This window comes from Coloeus monedula, assembly GCF_965178545.1.
Source record: "Coloeus monedula genome assembly, chromosome: 14".
NCBI lineage: Eukaryota > Metazoa > Chordata > Aves > Passeriformes > Corvidae > Coloeus > Coloeus monedula.
The window spans coordinates 19,066,394-19,086,916 of record NC_138794.1 but is presented as its reverse complement, the minus strand read 5'-3'; the positions used below and the strand labels follow the sequence as shown (position 1 = coordinate 19,086,916).

Sequence of the window (20,523 nt, the reverse complement as noted above, 5' to 3'; positions counted from 1 at the left end):
GGAAAGGGCGCGCCCCTCTGCGGCGCATGCGGGGTGGGGCGGCACCGCGGGACGGCAGCGCGGGGGATCCTGCCCCGAGCGGCTCTTGCCCTGAGCCCGCTGTGCAGAACGAAATTCCTGCTTGCCCAGAAAATTCCCCTCTTCTAGGAGGAAAATAACAACAGAATCAAGGTAGTGCCCTTCTCCTCCCACCCACTTTTGGTTTTTGTTTTTTTTTCTTTCCCAAGCCCTTGCCTGGGCCAGAGCTGAGGTGGAAAATGGGGACAGTATCTATCCCAGAACAGATCCCCTTGCCAGTGAGGACATGACCCTCGCAAACAGGAGCCTCCGACCCACGTCTGAGGCTTCGGACATCATCCCAGGGAAACGCCTCCTCCAAGTCCTTGTTCTCCTCCTCCCCAAAGCTGTGCATACAGGGAGGTCGCCATGCCCTCCAAACAGCTCCTTCTCTTCCCCTCCCAGAGCCAGGTGCCTGGGAAGGCTCTGGACACAGGCTTTGCAGAGTAACAATTTATAAGCTCCTAAGAGCACGTTTATGGTTTGTTCCTTCTTTTTCCCTATGAAAGCAACAAGAAATAACCACACGAGGCACTGGTACCACATCAAACCAACCCGTTTTTCCTTTATTAGGCCCAACTCCACAGCACTTACACTGTGACTCAATAAAGGAAGCAGTTATTTCAGGTGAGATTTAAGGTTTGTCTCTCCAGGTGACTGTGTACAATCAGGTAGCATCAGTAAAACGCTTGAGTAATGCATCTGGAATAGAAAAGAACAGGAAAAAAACCAAGCCATTAAAGAAGCAGCCCAGTATCTCCACAAAGTTTCCATGAGGTCCCAAGTGAGTTATTCCCATCCCTCTTACCCTCAAAGCCCTTTTTAACGACCCTCAGCTCAAAAATGCAGGTACTGCATTCCCAGCACAGCTGATTCAAGACCCCTGGCACTGAGACACTGTATCCCAGGACTTAAGAGTTCCAGAATCAAGTACTATTTGCAGCAGTCTGACATGCAGTACCTCTATTCTAAGCATAATATTTAAAAAAAGAATATGACACTGGTCATCTCCTAAGGAAACTGAGCTAAGAGGCTTCACTTCCGTGAGAATTTTTATTTAGGGCTTAATTTTAGTCTGGGATTACAGCACATTAGGTCTTGCCTATCCTGTCTTACCAGGGGTTTTGGGGTACAGTAGTCCCATGCCAAGAGTCTGGGAAGCAACATCAAACCTTACCAACAAGGTTTATGCTTTGTCCAGGCCCAGTTCCTCTGGAGTGGAGATTCCAAGTTCACTCAAAGTTGGTCTAAGCTCCTGGATAACGTAAGGATAGATTTCCTTGTGGGGTCCTGCCTTGTCCTGAAAAAAATCCCAAAAACCAAAAAATTGAGTTATTTCAACACGCACATCTCCAAAGCCTCCTACCTCAGCCCTGGCTTGTGGCAGAGCAGAGCTCCTGGCCTCTAGGGCTGAAATAAAAGCCCTGGCTTCTCTTAACTCCCTGGGGAGGCTGGATTCAGGTTTCAAGGAGCTGGTTTAAGGTGTTTTCCAGGACAGCTTTCTGAGTTACAGCTCCCAGCCAGCCCAACACTCAGTCCCTCAGGAAGCCAGGAAGCTTCGTGCTCATCACAGAGCCATTGATTCTGACAGCAGGAAAGTGTGGTTTCCCTTTGCAGCAGGAAAAAGCCAGGGCAAACTCCCCTGCTGCCAGGCTCTAGCTGTGGGAACAGAGCAGCTCCACCCACCTTTACAACTTCTAGGATGCGGACAGCGCTGGCAAAGTCATTTAACCGTCTGCAGGCCCTCAGAGCCGCGTCGATGATTTTGGGCTCTGGGACCAGGTCATAACTCACCAGTGTGTTTATGCCTGTGGAGACAAGGAAACAACATGGGGAACTTGGAACCAGCTTGTCATGCCCTCAAAAGGAACCCCTTGCTGTCTATTCCCTTCCTCTCCAGTACAAAAAGCCAACACCTCGTCAGCCAGGTGCTGCTGGAATGATCCTCTGGCTGCAATTACCTGCTTATGCAACCACATTTTTAAGGCCTAACTGGGGAAGTTTAATAAAACTTGGCAACTCCACTGCAAAGGCAGAAGAAAAATGAGCGTAGTACAGCCCAAGCACACTCTCCTTGGAGCAAATGTTACTCTCCCTCCCATCCAGGTGTTAAAATCGTGGAATAGTTTGGGTTGGAACCTCAAAGACCATCTAGTCCACCATTCTGTCATAGGCAGGGATACCTCCTGGTTAACCTGGAGACCACGTTAGTCCAAGTCCTGTCTGAGCTGGCCTTGGACACTTTCAGGGACGGGGAGTCCGCAAAATGCCAAGTAAAGTTGTTATTTCTGGTCACAAAACTTGTATTTACTGCAGGTTACGCTTCCCTGTTCTTCAACGTACCTTTCCTGAGCTCCCAGGCATCAATATCTGGCTTGTTGAAATACGTCACCCAGCGAGCATCGAATTCTTCATCTGACTCTTGTGACCCGTGAGAGTAGCAGCGGGCAGGAAGCACAGCTGAATCCAGAAAAAAAGGAACAAACTTGGAGCAAAAGGGAAGTAACACTACTTTAGTCCTGACCAAGAAGCCAGAAGCCATAAAATACGGATTTCCCTTGTTACAGTCACTCTGGATCAGTCCTGGATGAGCACTGGGTGGATGTAAGTTATTAAATACCACAGTTTGTGTTGTGGCAAAGTGTCTGTTTTTTCGCACATCAGACTTCCAAAGTGTTCCCAGAGCATTGGTCAGAGCAGGAGTAACACACACAAAAATCAACTCTGGATACCAGTCCTTAAGAGGTTTTCTGGTATTCTGTAAGGCCAAGTGAGCCAGAGAAGCTTCAACATGCACATCCTTCATCAACAAAATTCCATGCAATTCCTACAAAGGCTCTCAAAAGCAAAGGGATGAGAAATATTCCCTCCACCAGAAGGGCTGAAGGAGGAAAAAAAATGGTCACTCTGTGTCTATCCAAGAGAAAACTCCTGGATCTCAGGGCTGCAACTGCATTAATTTTTGATAATTAATCACAAAAGCAGATTGTATGCTAATGCACAAACTAGTCTGATATGGTTATTAACTCATTTTTTCACTCAGCACTATCACAAATTCCTGGTTTTTTGGATGAACTTGTCTTTTTTTACCCCACAAAGGTTGGAACATTTCTCCAAGATACCTAAACTAAAGGACCACAAGCCTGGTGCGTCCTTTCCCCACTGCTAATCTCACTCCACTAATATTTGCAGAGAGGTCGCCCATCAGATACAACCTTGGAGCTCAAAGCTCTGCTTCACAGAAGTCAAATTTAGCTCCTGACTTTTTCTTTCTTAACCCAGCATGAACCACTGTCACTGATCAACTATGGAGTTTTATTAAAAAAAAAAAAAAAACAAACTAGAACTGGGTTGTATTTTTGCTGATACACTTCTCTTTGGTCTCATTAATGACAGCCCAATTAGCAGGCAATCTGCTTTTTTAACAAAATTTAACCTGGTCCAACATTTCAGCTACAATCCTGGTTGATGCAACGGAAGCACAAAAATAGCTTTATTTATTTTAGCTATGGAAAAGTACATAACAGGCCAAGCCAGAATTAAAATGCTCTTTTGGCTTCTGTAGGGAAATTCCCCCTCCTTTCCCCAGCTCCAAAGCAGACCTCTGACCCTGCTTTCTGCAATAAATCACCTGCACAGCTGAGCTCAGAGCAAGAGCAGGGCTCTGTAAATGCTCCTGCTCCCAGAACACTGCTGAAAACCCTTCAGGTTTCAGCTGGTTGAAGGAGAATCCTTATTTTTCCTAAACAGAAAGAAAGTCCCATGGAGAATCCTACAGCAAATCTCAGCTGGATAAAAGCCTAAACTGAAATGCTGAAATGCCATCTTTAAGTCAAAATCTGAAGTCTTTCCTCAACAAAACCATTCCCTGGATGCAGGAGGCAAATACAGACCAGAAGAATTAAAACTCTGGATTTCCAGGGTGTGTTTTTCAATTGCTGCTACGGTTCTTTTGCACCCTGTGTTTTCCACAGGAACGTTTATATCTGTGTTTGGAGACTGGACTCTGACAGTCCCTCTGCCCTGAGTTTCAGCGGGGTCCATCAAGGTCACTGTCACACACATGACGTGTGTGTGTTATCCAAGCAGAGATTCCCAACTCAAGGAAGAACAAAGGGCAAGTACCTTTACTTTAAAGTGAACTCAACAGGCATTAAGAGCCTGAGAAGCCTAAAATCACCTAACATGACACAAAAACATACTAAAGCTTCATTGCAAGGGCTGGAATTGGCCAGTTTTCTCTGGTAATGAGCACAGAACAAAAATAGACACGAAGAAAAACATGAATTTACTGAAAATCTGGGAACGAGGAGCCCAGGGACTACACAGGGAAGGTTTTGCAGCAACACAATCCCCCCCAAGGCCACCTGAAAGCAAAAGGGTTGCAGCAGTTTTAAGTGGGATGTTTGTAACGCAAGACTTTGGAAAAGATCACAGAGCCTGCTGGAAATGAGGCCCACAAGCAGCCGGGGTTCAGCAGCTCAAAGCAGCAGCGAGCAAAGACTTTCAGTGGATTTAAAATAGCAAAAGACCAAAGGTTTTACGCAGCATCTAGGAAATCCTGTGCTTGTTACTTAAAAAGACTCAGCGACAGGCTCCCTAAGGCAGCTGTTTAACTCACACGTGCCGCAGCAGAGGCACACAAAAGTCTCCAAGCATTATTAGTGTCCATTAATTAGCTATTAACTATGATGCAGAAGTTAATTAGCTATTAATTGCGATGCACAGACAGTGTGTTCTCTGCAGTCTCTGTCTTCCAGCCCTGGCCACCATCACACCACGCGGCCTCGGGCTAGTCCTCCTCCTTTCCCTATTAACTGGGGCGTTAATAAGGTGTTAATATTATAAATAAAATTAATTGGGGTGTTAATTAGGATGGTGAGGGCTGGAGCGGAGCTGGAGCAGGCCCGGGGGTGGCCGGCGCCTCGGTGCTGCGGAGGTCACCGCTGCCCTCCATCAATGTCACCTTGGCAGGGGCTGCAGAGAAAGCGCCGCCGCCCCCCGCTGCAGCCGCGGGAGGTGCCCGGTGCCCCCTGAGCCGGTACCGGCGAGGGGGACCCGGTGGCGGCGGCCGCAGCGGCGGGGGCGGCCCGCGCTAGGCCGCAGGGTCACCGCAAGGACACGCCGGGCCCCGCCGCCTCACACCGCACCGGGCCGGGACCCCGGGGGCGAACCGCGGCGGCATCGCGGCGGGAGGGACGGAAACGCGTGCGGCCGCTCACCTGCTGGGCCGGCGGGCCGGCGGACGGCAGAGCGGAGGCCGGAGACAGCGCAGCGGCGGAGGAGAGAGGCGCTGGCGGCCAGCATGGCGGCGGGGAGTGAGGGAGGGAGACAGCACCGGGCACCGGGAGCGCGCCGCTGGCTCCCGCACCGCACCGGGAGGGAGGGAGGGACGGAGGTGAGGGCCGGGGGGGCCGCGGAGGCGGGTACGGCGGCGCGGCGGGGACGGACCGGCAGCGCGGGAGGGCGGGAGGCCGCGGGGACGGGCTGGGGGCGCGGAGGGGCGGGACCGCCGCCATCTTGGGGCGGGGCCGGCCGCCATTTTGTGCGTGAGGGGAGCGGCTACGGGGAGTCCCTCACTTCAGCGAGCAGCGCAATGAAGGCTGCTGTGGGAGTGATCGGGCTCGTTTTTGAGGGGTTTGGGGGGGTTCTGGCTGTTGCTGCCCCCCTTTAGCCGAGGCCATGCAGCTGTGGTTCCAGTGCAGCCTCCTCGTCCCTACCAATGGACACCCCCCCGACTCGGTCCCTGTGAGAGGAGTGGGCTCAGACAGACTCAGCTGCCGCGTCCGCCAGCTCCGCGTCTCTCTGAAAGTGTCCCTGTCCCCACACCGTGGACTGCTGCACCGACCCGGGTACGAAATCGCCCCAAAAATCGTCCCTGGGGCTGTGCCTCAGCAGTGCCGCACAAAACCATCGTGATTATTCCAATCTCCATGTCCCCTGATACCATCATCCTGTTTTAAGTACTTAATTTTTTGGGTTACAGTCATTATTTTCTCATGCAGGAAGCCATCAGTCCACAGCCAGCAAAGCAAGGAGAGTAAAATCCCCAGTGCTGCCTCCGTGATTGGAAATGACCTACCTATGAAATCAATTAAAATAATTTTGCACATTAACAAAATGAGGAGAAATAAGTGATTTTTATTTTTTTTCCCTGCTCAGAGAAATGTGAAGTGTCAGCACTGGAAGTGAAGGGCTGCTAGTGTTCAACGGTGTGGCTCCCACAGTCTTCAGGCTCTGATTAGAGTGTTTACAGAGGGATTTATTAATTACAGGTTTATTAATTAATTTTATTCGTTATTTTTAAGGTATTTGGGGTAGGAGCCTGCACCTGGTGCTCCTGTGTGGTGTGGAGGGTTGATCCTGAATGGGTTCTGCGCTGGAGAAAGAAATGGGAAGAGCTGGATGGGACAGAGCCCAAAGCTTTCCCAGCCCCAAACCCACAAAAAAAAAAAGATCATTAACATAAAAAAACCAGTTGGAAATTAATGTTCAAGTGAAGGGAATCAATCTGCAGCAGGGCAGATAAGCACAAGCCTCTGGCCCGAGGAGCAGCTGCCTGCTGAGGGAGATAATAAGGTCATTGCTACACAAAACAGACCTTGCTTCCTCCTCCTCCTCCTCTCCTTTCATTCCCGCTCCCAGCCAAGCAAGCCCTTGACAAAGAGGGAATGCTGGCTGTCCCTGGAGAGCAGGAGTGAGGCAGGGAGATAAGGCAGCTGCAGCCAGAGAATCCCTCATACATGGGTTTTAGGAAGGGTTTGCTTCTTAATACCGATTGATTCATCCCGCAGTGCCCCTGGGCGCCGGGCTGAGGGAACCAGGCGGATCAGGGCTTGGCATCTCATAACCCATCCCCCAAACCTCCCCTGCCCCTGCTGGAACTGGGGTTTTGCCGGGTGCTGCTGTGCCGGCACAGGAGACCCCAATCCCGTTCTTCCAAGGGACAGAGTTTGGCTGGCTCCCCTTGTCCTGGGTTGGCAGCAGCCTTCACTGTGCTGATCCGTGCCACGGCCAGCAGCCAAGATGGTCCCCCCATTTTCCCGTAGATATATCTCAACTATTTCTAAAGAGCTTTTATTGTCCATTCATTTCCCTTTACCCCCTGGAAGTAGCAGGGATTTTGCTCCGAAGAGCTCTGCAGCCAAGGCACGACCCCCAAACCTCCTCATCCTGTGCTGGGCACTGCATCCAGTCACAACAACCACCCACCCAACACTCCCGCTGCCCCCAGCCCCCCACACCATGGTTTCCCCCGACTCCAGACCAGAGTATCCGATGTGGGTTGTTTTATTTCCTTGTGCTGTCCCACAGGCAGGCAGCACAGTGCAGTGCTTGGCTCTGTGGGTGCAGGGAGGGAGCAACCCCTGTGCTTGTTTGGGTGGTTTTTTTCCCATCCCCGTGGGATGGCGAGCCCGGCATTAATAACCCTGACATCTCCTCAGCAACGGGTTTGATGAAGAAGGTTTCATTCCAACAAGCTTGGGGCAAACCCGTCTCTCCTGAAGGATGAAGCATTGCAGTGGGGAGCGGTGGTGATGCTCTGGCACCCCTCAGCTGCTCTGGCTCCGTGAGAGTCGTTGCAGGATGTGGCTAGTGGTCACGGTGTCCCTGGGTGGCTGAATTAGAGGTCACCAGCTCCCCCCCACATCCTCACCTGCTTCAATCCATAACCAAGAGATGGTGGGTTTAACCCTTTAACCCTCATGCCAATCTCTCCCATCCACAAGGGTCAAGGAGCAGCAAGTGGGGACAGGTCAGGGGGAGCCTGCAGCCCACTGGTGACCCCGGAATGAGTGTATATTCCTGCCTCGATACCTGGCTGGTGGGGTGGAGGCGGTGGGGTCAGTGGTCCAGCTGGCCAGTGGTGGTCCCCGAGCCCCTGGGGCTGTCAGACACCTGTACCTGCAGCTTCTTGGGCAGCAGCTCCTCGTGGGGAGGCGGCAATGGCCGCTTCAGCCCCTTGGCAGAGGATCCCAATGTGTCTTCTCCCGCCTCGTGCCGGGGCTCCGGGGGCTGGTATCCCGTCTGGTTGGGATCCAGGGGGTCTCGGGAGAGCAGGATGCAGATGGAGGGGACGTTCTTGTGGACAGTCAGGTTCTGTGCAGGGCCGTCGGGCGGTGGGTCCTGGTTCTCCCAGACCTCCAGCACGGTTTTGTAGCGTACCTTGGTGACCTGGTGGAGCCCTCCCAGCTTGCGCTTCATGATCTCCACGCAGGTGATGGTCTTGGTGACTGCCCTGCCGCAGCCGCTGAACACAATCTGCCGTCTGCCCTTCAGCTCCATCTGGGCCATGGCGAAGTTCATCAGGTTCCTGATCTTGCTGCCCTCCTTCACTTTCATCTCCACCACGTCCGGGGGCAGGTCTGGGAAGGGCAATGGCATCTCCTCCTCAGAGGTCCTCACCTTTCGGAAGTTCTCCATCCTGGACTGGGCGACGGGCTTGGCTCTCCCTCCTTCAGCAGCCATCCTTCACCTCTTCGTGGTGGATCCACACAGGCTCCTAGCCCCCCGTGACCATGGCAGGGCTGACCTTGCTGCCCTCCAGCCCAGCCCTGCGTCCTGCAACCACCAGCCCCTTCCCCTCGGCTCTCTGGAGGCTGGCAGTGGGCTTGGTGGCAGTGCCAGAGGCTGTCTTCTGTGGGAGACAGGGCTGCAGGATCCCCTGGGTGCTCCCAGTTGCTCCCAGCAGGGATAACAGCCGGCTCCAGCTCTCGGTGATGCTTGGGCTCCTGCGCTCCCACTGCAGCACTCGCTTCTGCTGCTCTTTGCTTCATTCTGGACTTCAGCAGCCCCCAGAGCTGTTCTGTGTAATTAGCAGATCCTCCCCCTCTCCCTCCCCTTCCTCCCCTCCTCCTCCTCCCCTGCTCAGCCGCCCATGCCAGCACCCAGCTCCTGCCTTCATCCCTGCCAGGCAAAGGGGAGGGCAGGGAACCCAGGTCTCTGTCCCAGAACAGGGAAGGGAAGGGAAGGAGGGGAGGGTGGAAGGCAGAGGGAGAAGCTCACTCTTGCCTTCATGATGTTCCCAAAGTCCTGCCCCCTTAAAGAGAACCTAGTCCCTTCTCTCGGAGCTCGCTCCTCTCAAGGACACCCACTGCTAACTGCAAATGTCACCCTGCCTGCCTGCCCTGCAGCATTCCCAGAGGGATGAGGAATTCCAGCCATGCTGTGCACAGGGATGGTGCAGAGATGCAGCAGGTACTTCGGGAAGTACTTTGGAGCCTGAGCTCAACCCTTATTAGCCATCAGAGAAGCCACTGGGACCCACAGCCAGGAGAAAGCCTGGCAGATGGCATCGCAGCCGGGCATGCATCGAGTGTGCCAGGGCTCTGCTCCCCCCAACACCCTGCATCCTCAGCCCTGGCTCTGCTGGCAGGAAAATTCTCAATTCCCAAAGCTCTGAGGAGCAGATGCCGTGGCAGAGCTGGTTTTCACGGGCGATTTCTCTTTCTCTCCCCCGCTCCTCCTCCTTCCCCATCCCTCCCTCTCCCCGCTGCTCCCCCAGTCCCTGTCCCTCACTCATCTCCACATCCCCAATGAGGAGCTGCCCACTGTGGGCTCACCATTACATGTACTGGCAATCAATCCCAGAAAATCCCTGTTGCAGGCCACGAGATGTCCCCTTCCTGCCCCCAATCCCTTCCCGGGGCAGAGGCGACATCCCTGCCCCAGGCTGGCCCTCTGCCCGCCCCTGTCACCTGCCTGTCCCCTCCCGCCCCGCCGGCCGGGGGATCATTGCACAGTGGAAAGACATGTGAGTATTGACTTGCAGTCAAATCTTATCGGCCTCTGGAGGCCCCTGGATTGGTTTCACTTGGAGCAGGGCTTGCAAAGATACATGAATAAATAAATCAATCGATCCCATGTCCGTGGAGGTGAAGGCAGGATGTGGCTGTCACATCCCATCCGGGGTGAATCCCACATCCCCGTGGTCCCCAAAGCAGCTTTCTGGGGGTGGATATGGGACACCCCCTGATCCAACCACTGGATTGGGGTCTGGGGCGGGGGCTCTGTGGGCAGTGGGATGGGATGGGATGGGATGGGATGGGGTGGGATGGGATGGGATGGGATGGGATGGGATGGGGTGGGATGGGATGGGATGGGGTGGGATGGGATGGGGTGGGATGGGGTGGGATGGGGTGGGATGGGGTGGGGTGGGATGGGATGGGATGGGGTGGGATGGGATGGGGTGGGATGGGGTGGGATGGGATCCTCCATCTATGAGCAGTGTGCTGGAAAACCCCAGGAGATGCAGAGCATTGTTTCCCAATCCATCTAACCCTCCCTGAGGCCCCTTGGGCACAGAGAGGGAAACTGAGGCAGCGCAGGCAGCGCTCCCAGGCTCACTCCCAGCACCAGATCCAGGCTTTGAGCATTCCTAAGTCCCTTCTGGTGCTCTGCAGTAGTGAGCATACCTATTCCCTGTGCTCCCACCGTGGATTCCTCACTGCTACAAGACAAAACAATGATATTTCTCCATCTTTCCATTGACAACACTTTATGGCATCCTTGCAGAAGGCACTTGGCTCCTTCCTCAGGCAGGCAGGGATGGATTAAACCCGTCAGGGAAATTCCTGCCTTCAAAATGTGCTAAACCCCTGGGGAAATAATCGGGAAGGATTTTAGCGACTGAGAAATCCCTCAGGGTCATTATCCAGGTACCCTGGGAGGGTTACATGGACATGGAGGGCTGACAGCTCCAAGGCTCTGGGCAAGCCACGTGAATCCCTGGTGCCGGCTGAACCATCCAGCCCTTCTTTCCTGGCCCAGAACCAGCTCCTGCCTCCCATGGCCCATTTTCCATGGCATCGTGGCGCTTCCCCACCATCGGATGATGGAAGCGGCAGCAGCTTCTCCCCCGTCTCTAATTGCTGCTTAACGAACTCTGCTTATCGCAGCCTCCGAAATGGAGGCGGGAGAGGTGCAATCACGGAAAGGCTTCCAGAGGGTGCGCTCCCCCCAAGGGCAAGGCTGCGCTGGGAGCAGGGGGGCCATTAATGACAGGGGCTTATTTTCCCTCTGCAGCACTTAAAATGTAAATGAAATTCATTATTAGCAACTCCGTTGCTAATTACCATCCGAAGCCATTCATTAGCCTGTCAGCTTATTTGTTGGAGGACAACAGAGTGGATGGGTTACTCCAAGCCAAGGAATAGCTGAAATGAGCTCAGCAGGGTGGGAGAGGGAAAGCAGGGATGGGGGGACAAAGGCACAGACAGCTCCAGCCGTGGGGGATCAGGCAAACAAAAACTGGAAAGGAGGATGGGGAGTCCTTTAAAATGAAGAAGCAGCAAACGAGAAAGGCAGGAATGGTGAAAAAATAAGAGTAAAGGAATTACACCCTGAGTATTGTCCGTCTGTCCTTCCTGAGCAGCCACTCTGGTTCCAGTGGGACCCACGGAGTGGTTTCTTCTTCCCTTTTTCCATTACAGTTTCTCTCTGAGCCTCCCAGTGCCATCCCAACCCCATGCCAGAGGAGTTGCAAATCCCTGCAGGACCCTTTTGCCTGGTCCCAACCCCACAGGAGGTGTGAGACTGGAAGAGCTATTTGGGACAGCAGCCAAGAGGAGAGCTGGTGGTGGCAAGAATGGAGAGGGCTGCTGAGCACGGCATGGAGCCCAGCCAAACCTGGAAAAGTGGGGAAAAAAACTCCAGAAACATATTCCTAATGGCGATCAGGGCAGCTGGAGAGGAGCAGTAACCCGAGCCCCTGTCCTCCACCTGCCCTCTCTATATTTTCTTTCATCCAAGGTGGCCGTGCTCAGGAACAGGACGGAAAGTGGAAGCATCCGATACAAGGAAAGTCTCGGTGCCATCGCCCATCTCTGCGTCACATCGGCCCAGCTCAGGTCTCAGCCTCTCTCATCACGTTGCACTCGGCAGCAGGCTGATGCCAGGGCTGATTGTAACCCCGGCAGAAGGGGTACAGAGGGACCCCCAGGATGCCACAGCTGCAGGGATCCCCGGCCCCAATCCTAACCAGGGTCCTGGAGCTGCTGCTTCCCAGGAGCAGCCCCCTGATGATGCACCCCAGGGTGCAGGGGCTGTCAAGATGCCTTGGAGCATCCTGGGGTGGAACCAGCTCTCTGCTGGCTGAGTCCTTATCCCTACGGTAAGCAGAAAATTACAGAGCTCAAGATAATCCTCATTTTGAATAGCCCAACAGTAAAAGAAAAGGGAAAAATCCCTTTCATAAGACAAATCCCTTTGCAGAGCTCCAGCATGATGAGCAGAGAGATATTGTAAGGACCCTGAGGGCATTAATAAACCTGAATGTTCCTCACCAACCCCACCTGGGACCCCCACCCACACCCTGCCTGTGGCCCAGGAGCTCTTTTTAAGCTCAACCCAGGGATCTTGGTCCTAATCTGAGCTGTGTCAGGACTGGTCTCTGGGTTAGCTGCAGCTGGTCTGGACTCCAACCTATAGACTGACCCTAAACTGGACCTGTGGATTGATTTCCTTGTTTTTGAGCAAGGAAAAAAAAAAAAATTTGAGCAAGGGAATTTGCTGGGAATTTGCTGCTTGATCCAGCCTTTTCTTTGGACCTGCCCATCCTCCTCAGCCTGCCTTGCTTAGGGAGTGTGGGATGGGCAGGGAGGCTCTTCCCTCTGCTATCCCTTGGCTCTCCAGGCAATCCCTGTGAAGGAGGGGAGCACACATCCATTTGATTCCTGAATATCCCCGACTGGGAAACCTGCAGGCAGACAGGAATGTGGTAGTGCTGAGGGCAAGGATTAGCTCTGTAGGTGACCAGTCCCAAAGCCTCAGTGGGATGGGAAGGTGCTGAGGGACCTGAGGCAGCAGAGATGCAGGTGGGGAGGAAATTTAGGTGAGAGAATGCTCAAAAGATAAGAAGGGACAAGAAATCAGCCCCAAATCTCCAGGGTGCTCAGTGCCCACAGGCAGAGCCCTAGCAGCTCTCCAAGGCTCCGAGCAGCCCCAGTGCTTGGCAGGAGAGGGAATCCATTACCCCATCCCCTCCTCCCTTTCCTTCCCTGCTGCTGGATGTGCAGGGGTCTCTGCTCTCTATGGGAACAGCTCAGGGTCCAAGACCCAGAAAGGGTCAGGGTGGACAGCTGGGCCCCCTGCTATGGGGTCATCTGTGGCATGCTGTTTTTCCTGCTTCCCTTTATTTTACCATCTGTGAAGCAGGCATTTTCCCTGTTCCTGCCAGGTTTCCTTCCTTGCATCCCCACAGCAATGCTGTGCTCCTGCCGAGGGGGTTTGGCCACCAGGACTCACTGGTGTAAAGAGATTTGGCTGCTTCCTTGCCCAGCTGTTCATATCTTCCCATGGTGGGATGTTGTCCTTGCTGCTCCTCCATGACCCTCGAGGTTGGACTCTGGGAAGGGAGGAAGATTTGGTTGTCAAATAAAGTAATTTTCATAACACTCCACTGATATTCTCACAAGCACTATGGCAGGAGGTCCAAGTGGTGTGCACAGAACTCCATTGTGTGATGACTTTGAGGACAAAGGACACAACCTATGGGGTTCTCAGGCTGACTTGGGATTTATATCCCCTCTAGGAGCTTTTGATCCCTGTCCCATCTGTGAATCAATCCAGTCCCTTCCCCTGCTCTCTGCACCCTAACCTTGGCATCGCTGGCAAAAGCAATCGACATATCCTCTGCCCTTAATGCAAGCCATTAATTAATTACTGCTACCAGAATGGTACATGGAGTACCCCAAACTTGGCCCTGCTGGTGGGACCTGCTGGCTTCCCATTGCCTCCTGCATACAGGGAGCCTGTGTGCCCTCCCAGGGGCTGTCCCCCAGAGCTCCTGCCCTACAGAGGGCGGTCTTCTATACACACAGTGCTTGCCATGCCCTGGGTAGGGGTTGCTGCACCGCTGCCCCGCAAAATCCCATCCCTCTAAAACCCCCCAAGCCCCATAGAGCACTCCCAGCCCCATAGAGCACTCCCAGCCCCATGGAGCCCCCAGCCCCATAGAGCACTCCCAGCCCCATAGAGCCCCCAGCCCCATAGAGCACTCCCAGCCCCATGGAGCCCCCAGCCCCATAGAGCACTCCCAGCCCCATAGAGCACTCCCAGCCCCACAGAGCACTCCCAGCCCCATAGAGCACTCCCAGCCCCACAGAGCACTCCCAGCCCCATAGAGCACTCCCAGCCCCATGGAGCCCCCAGCCCCATGGAGCACTCCCAGCCCCATGGAACCCCCAGCCCCATAGAGCCCCCAGCCCCATAGAGCCCCCCAAGCCCCATAGAGCACTCCCAGCCCCATAGAGCACTCCCAGCCCCATGGAGCCCCCAGCCCCATAGAGCACTCCCAGCCCCATAGAGCCCCCCAAGCCCCATAGAGCACTCCCAGCCCCATAGAGCACTCCCAGCCCCATGGAGCCCCCAGCCCCATGGAGCACTCCCAGCCCCATAGAGCCCCCCAAGCCCCATAGAGCACTCCCAGCCCCATAGAGCACTCCCAGCCCCATGGAGCCCCCAGCCCCACAGAGCACTCCCAGCCCCATAGAGCCTCCAGCCCCATAGAGCCCCCAGCCCCATAGAGCACTCCCAGCCCCATAGAGCCCCCCAGGTCCCATAGAGCACTCCCAGCCCCGTGGAGCCTCCAGCCCCATAGAGCCCCCAGCCCCATAGAGCCCCCAGCCCCATAGAGCACTCCCAGCCCCATGGAGCACTCCCAGCCCCATAGAGCACTCCCAGCCCCATGGAGCACTCCCAGCCCCATAGAGCCCCCAGCCCCATAGAGCACTCCCAGCCCCATAGAGCACTCCCAGCCCCATGGAGCCCCCAGCCCCATAGAGCACTCCCAGCCCCATAGAGCCCCCAGCCCCATAGAGCACTCCCAGCCCCATTGAGCACTCCCAGCCCCATAGAGCCCCCAGCCCCATAGAGCACTCCCAGCCCCATAGAGCACTCCCAGCCCCATGGAGCCCCCAGCCCCACAGAATACTCCCAACCCCATGGAGCCCCCAGCCCCATGGAGCCCCCAGCCCCATAGAGCCCCCAGCCCCATGGAGCCCCCAGCCCCATAGAGCCCCCAATGTAGGCCCCGCCCCTTCCACTCGGCCCCGCCCCTCCGTCCGGGGGCATCAGGACCCTGGACAGCGGCGGGCGCTCTCGCGAGATCCCGGCGCTGCCCATGGCCCGGGCGGCGGCGGCGCCGCAGTCTCGCGAGAGCGCGGTCGCTGCGGCAGGAGCAGCACCGGGCGGGCGGGCGGCCGCCGCCACCCGCCGGGGACCGGACGGGACGGGACGGGACGGGTCACATCACGTGGTGAGTCCCGGGGCTGTGAAGAAGGGAAATGCCTCGGGGTGAGGGCGCTGGATGCTGCCCCCGAGGGGGCTGACCGCCCTTTGCACCCACCTCCCGCTCCGCACCCCAGTTGCGGGGGGGGGGGATGCGCGGCGTGGGGGCAGCCGCGGTGACCCTGCACACGCGTGGGTGCACCGGGGACCGAGCGGGGGTTGGGCCGCCCTTCTCCCCGATCCAGGCCGCTGCTGGGAGGCTGCGCCGGCTTTGAGGTGAGGATGCGTGGGGCACGCAGCCCTTCACGCGTGGAAACGTACGGGCAGCGATCCACGGCGAGGCCGAGCCCTGCCTGCCCTCCCCAAACCCACCCCACGCACCAGAGGGGTTTCTTCTCGGTGCCATCACCCATGTGATGAGCCCCCCCCCCCCCCCCCCCTTTTCCATCCACTCCACCATATTCAACCCCTCCACCATATCCCTAATTTTGCAAAAAACCCACCCGATTTATCCACATCGCGGTGTTTTCGCCCCAGGTGGCGCAGGTGTCGGGTCGGGGTGCGCCTGGCCGTGTGACCCCGCTCCCGGCACACGGGGTAGGGGCGGCCGGGGGAACGTCACCGCGCCCGAGGGGCTCGTCTTTGTAGCACCGGCGGGATGGAAGCGTTCGGGGGCTGCCGGCGGGTGCCTGGCCTATGTCTTTGGCGCTGAAGGGTGGGAAAAGACCCCTAGAAAGAGCCCCCCAAATCCTCCCGGGAGCCCCAGGCACCAACTGCCGGGACCCTGTGTGCTGGGAAATGGGTTGGCTGCTGCCAGCTCTGCCTGGATGACTGGGAGAGGGCAAAACCTGCAGGCAGGTGGGGATACGCCATCTTCACGCTTCTATTTAAAATCTCAGGTCTTAATTTTTGCTTTAATTTGCCTTAATTTTCACTTCTGGCACAGAGCTGAGCATGGAATCGTCTGGGATGGTCCTGGGATGCTGAGTTCCCCCCTTTCCCACCTGCATGCTCTGGAATGAGGTGCCAAATGACATGAGTAATTGTTAAGCCAGGCACTCAAGTGACTCATTAGTGACAATCGCCACTGATTTTTTTTTTTCCAGCTGATTTCTCTGCTCTGATTTCCCTGCTCCCTTTTTGGCCTTGTTTTTGGCTTGGGCTTGCAGAGATGGCAGCTACGAGGCAGCCAGGTAGTCAGTCCCCTGTGCTAGAATTCAGCAATAATAATAATGTTTAAAAAGTTCTTCTGGGACCAAGTAATGAAATCGAGGGTTTCAAACTGCCCACAGCCACCTCCTTTCCCTGCTGTCCTACCTGGCCCTGTCCTGGATGTAGGTCAGTTGGGAGTGGGAGGCCCCACATCACTGGATCCTCTCGTAATCTTCCTCCTTAACTGGTACATAAGCCTGAGCCAGAGGAGCCAGGATTTATCGCGCTGCCAGCCAGGTGCCAGCCTGGATGTGTGACAGTCCAGAGTGTCACAGAAGTGAAGCAAACTGCTGTCCTTGAGTTGTTTTGGAACAAGGGGGGAAGGTGAAGGCTTTTGCAGAGGTCCCTGACCACTTCAATCACATTTTCTCTCTTTCTCCTCCAGCTTTGCTAAAGCTCCCACGTTTTTCCCAAGTATTTTTCCTGAGGAGCAGAGAGGCTGAGCGTGTGCTGGCATGGCAGGTACGGGGGGGGTCTGAAGACCATCATGGGCTTTACTGGCCATAACGTCACCTTGTTAGTCGCCAGTGGAGTGGTGGGTGTCCTTGGCTGCAGGATCTGTGTGGCCAGTGAGAGCTGAATTTGATCCTTTGGGGGTAGGTTGGTGGTGGTTTCCATGGGAAATCCTTAACTTTTGTGTAAACCTTGTCAGTTCTTGGGGCTATTTAGGAAGCCCCTTGGCTTTTGTTCAGCTCTGGGCAGTGCCTGATGCCAGTGAAACTTTTCCTTGCAGAAAAGGTGAACAACTTCCCTCCCCTGCCCAAGTTCATCCCCCTGAAGCCATGTTTCTACCAGGACTTCGATGCGGAGATTCCGCCGCAGCACCGGACCATGGCCAAGCGGCTTTACTACCTCTGGATGCGTGAGTAGCTGGGTGGGAATGGCTCCAGTGGGATTTGTTTGCCTCTCCAAAGCTGCTGCTCCGCTGGGAGCCACCAGCTGAAAGGGCAGGGCAAGGTCAGGGGAAGCCCTTCTCCCCCTCCAGGCCTTGGTGTCTCCTGTTAAAACTCAGGAATGAGAGGTGGGCTGCAGCATCCCATGGATCCCAGCCCTTCCAGCCTCCAGGATGGAGCTGTGGAGCTGGCTCAGTGTCCCAGGGCCATTGGTGGTGATGTTGATGTCCTGCTGTAAGGAGGAGACGGCTCAGACTGGAGGGCTGGTGTGCCTGCTCCCCAAAACGTGGAGCTTGAGGCTTCCCGGAGCTTGCCTGTTCCTCTTGCATGCCTCTGTGTGCCGTGCTGTGCTAACAGAGCTGTCACCAGCTTCCAGCTCTTCAAACTGTCCTGGATCTCTCTTCTTCACCAACCCTGGGCAGGGAATAGAGCCAGAGGTCACACTCCAACATAAGTGGAAACATGCACAGCTCAGCTGTGCACCAGCATTTAATTTCTTTTTAGAAGAACTTAGTTCCTTATCAGGCATTTATTTCCCCTGAACTTTGGAAGCATCAGTGCCCAGGGAGTGCCTTGTGCTTTGGAGGCAGGTTAGGAGGAGCTGAGCTAACACCAGAGAGGTTGTGTGTTCCTGCTTTTGGCATGGCCCCAGGCTGGCATCCCTGGGGCTGTGTCCCGTCAGGAAGGTGACCCTGGGGTAGCTTCATCATGTCAGGAGGGTTAGCGTGTTTAAGGAGTGGCAGGAAAAAAGCTGTGCTTCCCCAGGGAAGCTCTCTTGGGGGTGTTCAATTCCTTCCCCATCCCAGCCAGGCTGTTCTTCCTCTTAATGTAACAGAGCTTGGTCCTTGTTCCACAGCCAGTTGCTGTCCCTTGGTTTCTGCCTCCAGAGCTCCTCTCTGGTCATTTTCTCCCCAACAGCCCCTCAGACACCCAGCACAGAGTGGCTGGAAGGTCCCTCCAAGTCCTTTAGGGCAGCCCGGGCAGCTGAGCTCCTTCCCTTGCCAGCTGCAGCTCTCAGGCAGGCGGCGGTGGGAGGGCTTTCGTTCTCGTCGAAATAATGAATCATTCTCCGAACTCGGAGGCGTCAGAATGCAGCTGAGCCTTCTTTGCTTTGTCCTGTGTCTGCTGAGCTGGGATTCATAGTCGGAGCCCTTGTGTGGCCTGATCCCAAGCAGGGGTGGGCGAGAGTAATGTGTCACCCCCTGAACTGGCGAGGCGGGGTCAGGAGTTCAGGATTTTGGCTCTCAGTGGTGCTCGGGGAGCTCCTGCACAAGCTCCTTCAGCAAAGATGTATCTGGAGCAAGCAAAAAACTTCACCACGATTCCTCCAGTTTCCTCCTGTTAGTGGAAACGTGTCCTGGCTCAACAGGAGCGGGAGGATGTGACTCCTGCCAATCTTCAGAGCCCTGGAACTGCTTAGGGAATTACAACTCTAAGTGATACATTGATATTCCTCCTGTTACTCAGCTGAGGCCTGGCCCCCTTTGGCCCAGCCAGCCTGGGAATGTGCTCCCAGCTTAATTTAAGGGAAGTCCAGCTAGGGCAAGACCCTGAGGCCGCCACCCTGGGGTCGGGGTCCTTGGTGTCTCAGTGCCACCCTTGCGTCCGCGCTACTCTGCTCTGTGTGTGTGTGTTTGCAGTGAACAGCATCACCTTGGCGGTGAATCTCGTGGGCTGCCTCGCGTGGCTCATTGGAGGCGGCGGAGCTGTAAATTTTGGACTGGCAATTCTCTGGCTCATTCTCTTTACGCCCTGCTCCTATGTCTGCTGGTTTAGACCTATTTACAAAGCTTTCAAGTAAGTGGTCGCACCTGAGCCTGGCTTCTTTTTGCCTTGTTTTCCTTCGTAAACGGTCAGTGTTTAGCTTGGGGCATTGCCTGACTAACTGGGGGAATTCCTTTCTGTGCAGCCCTTTAGCTTGACTTTGTAACCTTCAAAACCAGAGTGTTTGGGATTTCCTGGGGGCCAAACCCCCAATCAGGCGATGTAAGGACAATCTCCATGTGCCTCTGTGCAGCGGTGGGGGACAGTGGTGAGGATGCAGTTGAGATGCCACTTTCCCTCTCATCCCTGAAGCATCTTTTATATTTTCCCACGAGTCCTTGAGGTGTTGGTATGGATTACCCATGGTGCTGAGGTCAATCCCCAAATCTAGAGAACTGAGGGTGTATTTATTCCCCACATGGGGTGGTGTGAGCCGAGAGCTGTGTCCCAACACAGATGTCCTCAAGCCCAGCTGACTGAGCTGTGGGGAGGGTCTGGTGCCCCATGCCTTTCCCAGGTGCCCTTTGACCACTTTCAGCCTCTTGCAGTTTCTCCTTCGCCTTTAATTTTGCTTTTCATCACCCTCCTGCTAAACCACAGCCAGCTCTGATACGTAGGAGCATCTCCCTTCCCCTGGAGTGCAGCAGGGATGGAGGTGCAGGAGTGACTGAGCCTTCTCTTGCAGGACAGACAGCTCCTTCAGCTTCATGGCCTTCTTCTTCACGTTCATGGCCCAGCTGGTGATCAGCATCATCCAGGCAGTGGGGATCCCTGGATGGGGGGTCTGGTAAGGAAAATGCGGCCCTGTTGGGTACAAGGGTGGTCACCATGGTGTTTTAGCCTCCTTACTGGTTCTCTCCTTGGGGAAGATGGTTTGAGGAGCTGGGAGGGCTGCTGGCACTTTGGGAAAGCTGGTGAACGAACCGGTTGTTTCCATCTCCTTGCAGTGGCTGGATTGCAGCGATTTCCTTCTTTGGGACCAACGTGGGCTCGGCTGTGGTGATGCTGATCCCCACCGTGCTCTTCACGGCCATGGCAGTCTTCTCCTTCATTGCTCTCACCATGGTATGGCAGGAAAAACCGGGGTTCCACATTGCTTTGGGTGGCCCTCGCCACCACCCTGGCAGCTCTGTGCCAGCTGCAGGCGCTCAGCCCCTCTGGATTTTCCCTGCAGGTGCACAAGTTTTACCGGGGCAGCGGTGGGAGCTTCAGCAAAGCGCAGGAGGAGTGGACCACGGGGGCCTGGAAGAACCCCCACGTGCAGCAGGCGGCCCAGAACGCGGCCATGGGGGCGGCGCAGGGCGCGATGATGCAGCACGAGACGCAGTACTCGGCCACCCCCAACTACACCTACTCCAACGAGATGTGA

The 20,523-nt window shown here is 55.4% G+C and overlaps 3 protein-coding genes across 3 annotated transcripts; 1 reads left to right on the top strand and 2 right to left on the bottom strand.

Annotated features, from left to right (window-relative positions):
- Positions 1–595: 595 nt before the first annotated feature.
- On the bottom strand, positions 596–5,563 carry COX5A (cytochrome c oxidase subunit 5A). Its single transcript, XM_082290435.1, has 5 exons — positions 5,280–5,563; positions 2,401–2,517; positions 1,744–1,865; positions 1,235–1,357; positions 596–759 (listed from the first exon to the last, which is right to left on the bottom strand). Exons 1-4 carry the CDS (start codon positions 5,362–5,364, stop codon positions 1,244–1,246), a joined length of 438 nt encoding a protein of 145 aa, XP_082146561.1. The 5' UTR covers positions 5,365–5,563; the 3' UTR covers positions 596–759; positions 1,235–1,243.
- A 2,198-nt stretch (positions 5,564–7,761) lies between these two features.
- On the bottom strand, positions 7,762–8,526 carry RPP25 (ribonuclease P/MRP subunit p25; the record flags this gene model as incomplete). The annotated part of the gene is made up of 2 exons (XM_082290642.1): positions 7,762–7,875; positions 7,963–8,526. 2 exons carry the CDS (start codon positions 8,524–8,526, stop codon positions 7,762–7,764), a joined length of 678 nt encoding a protein of 225 aa, XP_082146768.1.
- An 8,355-nt stretch (positions 8,527–16,881) lies between these two features.
- Positions 16,882–20,523, top strand: SCAMP5 (secretory carrier membrane protein 5; the record flags this gene model as incomplete). Its single annotated transcript, XM_082290608.1, has 6 exons — positions 16,882–16,959; positions 17,231–17,359; positions 19,031–19,187; positions 19,840–19,941; positions 20,102–20,219; positions 20,329–20,523. The coding sequence occupies exons 1-6, from the start codon at positions 16,953–16,955 to the stop codon at positions 20,521–20,523; spliced, it is 708 nt and encodes a 235-aa protein (XP_082146734.1). The 5' UTR covers positions 16,882–16,952.